Here is a 2252-nt window from a genome sequence, read left to right as displayed (position 1 = left end):
TCCTCAAATTAACCGTTTTGAATGAGTCAAGAAATCAATTCAGTGAGAAGTATCATTATTTGTTTATTTTTCACTGAACGGATGAAGAGTTTGTTTTCAAACCAACAAACCATATGATAAGGCCAATATGGTGCCCACTCATTCTAGTGCATCAGAGAGCACATGGCGTGGATGGAATTCAATGGCTTTTTCCTTAAGACAACTGCAATGTCAATTATTTTTGCCATTTCAAAAAATATACAGTGAACTAGACAACACAAAACAGAAATGCTCAATTTATCTACTGAGTAGGCTGACTTACATCATGATCAATCCCTTTTACACACAGGGCAGGGTTCAGAGGAAGGTGGCAAGAGTTTACATCTTGAAAGAATTCTCCGAGTCTGCTGATCTCTTTTTTCAGTACCTCCTGTGAAAAGTCATTAGAAGAAGCATTTAAGAAACTGTAAAAACTTGACTTTTCCTTTGAGTTATAATTTTCTTCTATTGATTAATAAATTTTAGTTCAGGGGTTGCACACTTGGGTGACTGGGGTCTGACAGGTGTGATGCATGAGGAGGCAGCAGGCTAGAGACAATAGGAAGTGTTGGGGAAAATGGGAGCTAAGAATGCACGCCCTTTCTAAAGGACTTCAAATGCAATTAAAAACAAAAAAGCACTGGACTGTTCAAACAAAACATAAGGGTTGAACTTGACTGGTGGCCCATGCATTTGCAACCCCTGTTCTAAGTACTTATTAACATCATCCTTTTCTGATAATTGCCTGAAATCTTTGCACCTCTCAAGAATTACACTCAATAGTAATAATGTTTTAGAAAAATATTCAAGTACATTAACAATAATGACAATTGCAGAATGCTGTCAGAAAGAATAATGTATGTGAACAAATAGTTTATTAGATGCCAATGAGTATATTTCTGATATTTAATCCCTTTCAAACTCCACAGTATCTGTGGAAGGTCAGAGACCACAAGCAGCACCTTTAGAATTGTGCATCTTCTGACAGAAAAAGGTAAGAAATGAAAACAATTCATCACAAAACAACAACAAAAAGCTACTTCTTAATCCCTTTTGATAATTTTTAAGCCCAGTGTTCAAGATGAGAATATCGGATTAATAATGTTTAATTAACTCTCAAGAGTTTCTTAGCTCTTACTCCTGGCTCATTGACAGATAATAGAATCCACTGCTCCCAGGATCCAGAAGAGCAAGGTGGAGAAATGAGGCCAAGTTCCATTGAGAACTTTTTATGTGTCTGTCCTTCTTTGCCTTATCTCTACAGGGGTTTGCCTGCTGAATATCATAGAGGGAAATCTCTGCTCCCTTTGTCTAAGTAAAATCTCTTCTCCATTTTATATAGTTAGATTTAATTAGTGCTTTTTTAAAGTAGAAAAAAATAGCTATCAATAACTTAAATTGTGAGAAATTATTGTTTTTTTAATCATGAGAAATTATAAATGTTTTCCCAACCTCTTGCTTTTTCTCTTCCTATTTTCATGTAAAGAAGTGTTATCACAAAAGTAGCCAAATACATTTTTTTGAGTGAATAACGTGAATATCATTCTGGAGCTTGATGCAAATGGTCAGAAAAGGCACTGGAATTACTTAGCCATAGTATGCATCTTAAATATGTGAGAGATTTTAAAACACAAGAGATAAACCTATACACAAACTCTGTAAATTTTAAACCACTTGCTATCAACTTTTTGTCGGTCATTAGAAAATAATGAATGAGCTCGCAGTAACATGGATAAATCATAGATTTTTTTTGCATTGCCCGTCATGTTCTTTGTGTATTCAGTGTTTATTCATCTCCTATTTAAAAATAAATTCCATACTTAGGCCTTTTATTTTCCATTTTCTTCTAGGTAGGTGAAGTAGCATAGCTTCTAGCATGTCAATTCAATGAAGTGACTTCCAGCAAGAAAAATCCTGGGCTGGGAAAGAATTTTGGAACACTTTGCCTATTACTATTGTTATGTCATTTTGTTGAAAACTTTTGTTGATTTTAGACAGTGGGTTAAGAGAAATTGTAAGTTCTCTTGAGGACAAACTCATGTTTTAGTCATTTTTCTATCCTTAACTAGTAGTCTGTATTAAGTACTCAATTGTCATTAATGGATAGATGTCCACTGTCTCACCAAATCAAGAATGTTGAGTTTAAGAGAACTGACTTTACGGTCTATATCAGTGAAGGAAACTAGTGATTCGGATAATTCAACAGAGCAAATACTCTTCAATTAGATCAAGAA

General features: G+C 34.5%; 1 protein-coding gene across 1 annotated transcript in view; it reads right to left on the bottom strand.

The window, feature by feature from the left end:
- Positions 1-301: 301 nt before the first annotated feature.
- Positions 302-2252, bottom strand: part of LOC103598708 (phosphatidylinositol 4-phosphate 3-kinase C2 domain-containing subunit gamma-like) — a gene marked incomplete at its 3' end in the record, with an annotated part of 252245 nt that continues 250294 nt past the window's right edge. Inside the window, exon 20 of the mRNA XM_008582754.1 lies at positions 302-409. Coding sequence (XP_008580976.1) covers positions 302-409 — 108 coding nt within the window. The remainder of the gene's footprint in view (positions 410-2252) is intronic.

Source organism: Galeopterus variegatus, unplaced genomic scaffold (genome assembly GCF_000696425.1).
Source record: "Galeopterus variegatus unplaced genomic scaffold, G_variegatus-3.0.2 Scaffold2716, whole genome shotgun sequence".
In the NCBI taxonomy this organism is placed as follows: Eukaryota; Metazoa; Chordata; class Mammalia; order Dermoptera; family Cynocephalidae; genus Galeopterus; species Galeopterus variegatus.
Note: the sequence above shows the minus strand (reverse complement) of the source record. Positions and strands in the feature narration are given on the sequence as shown.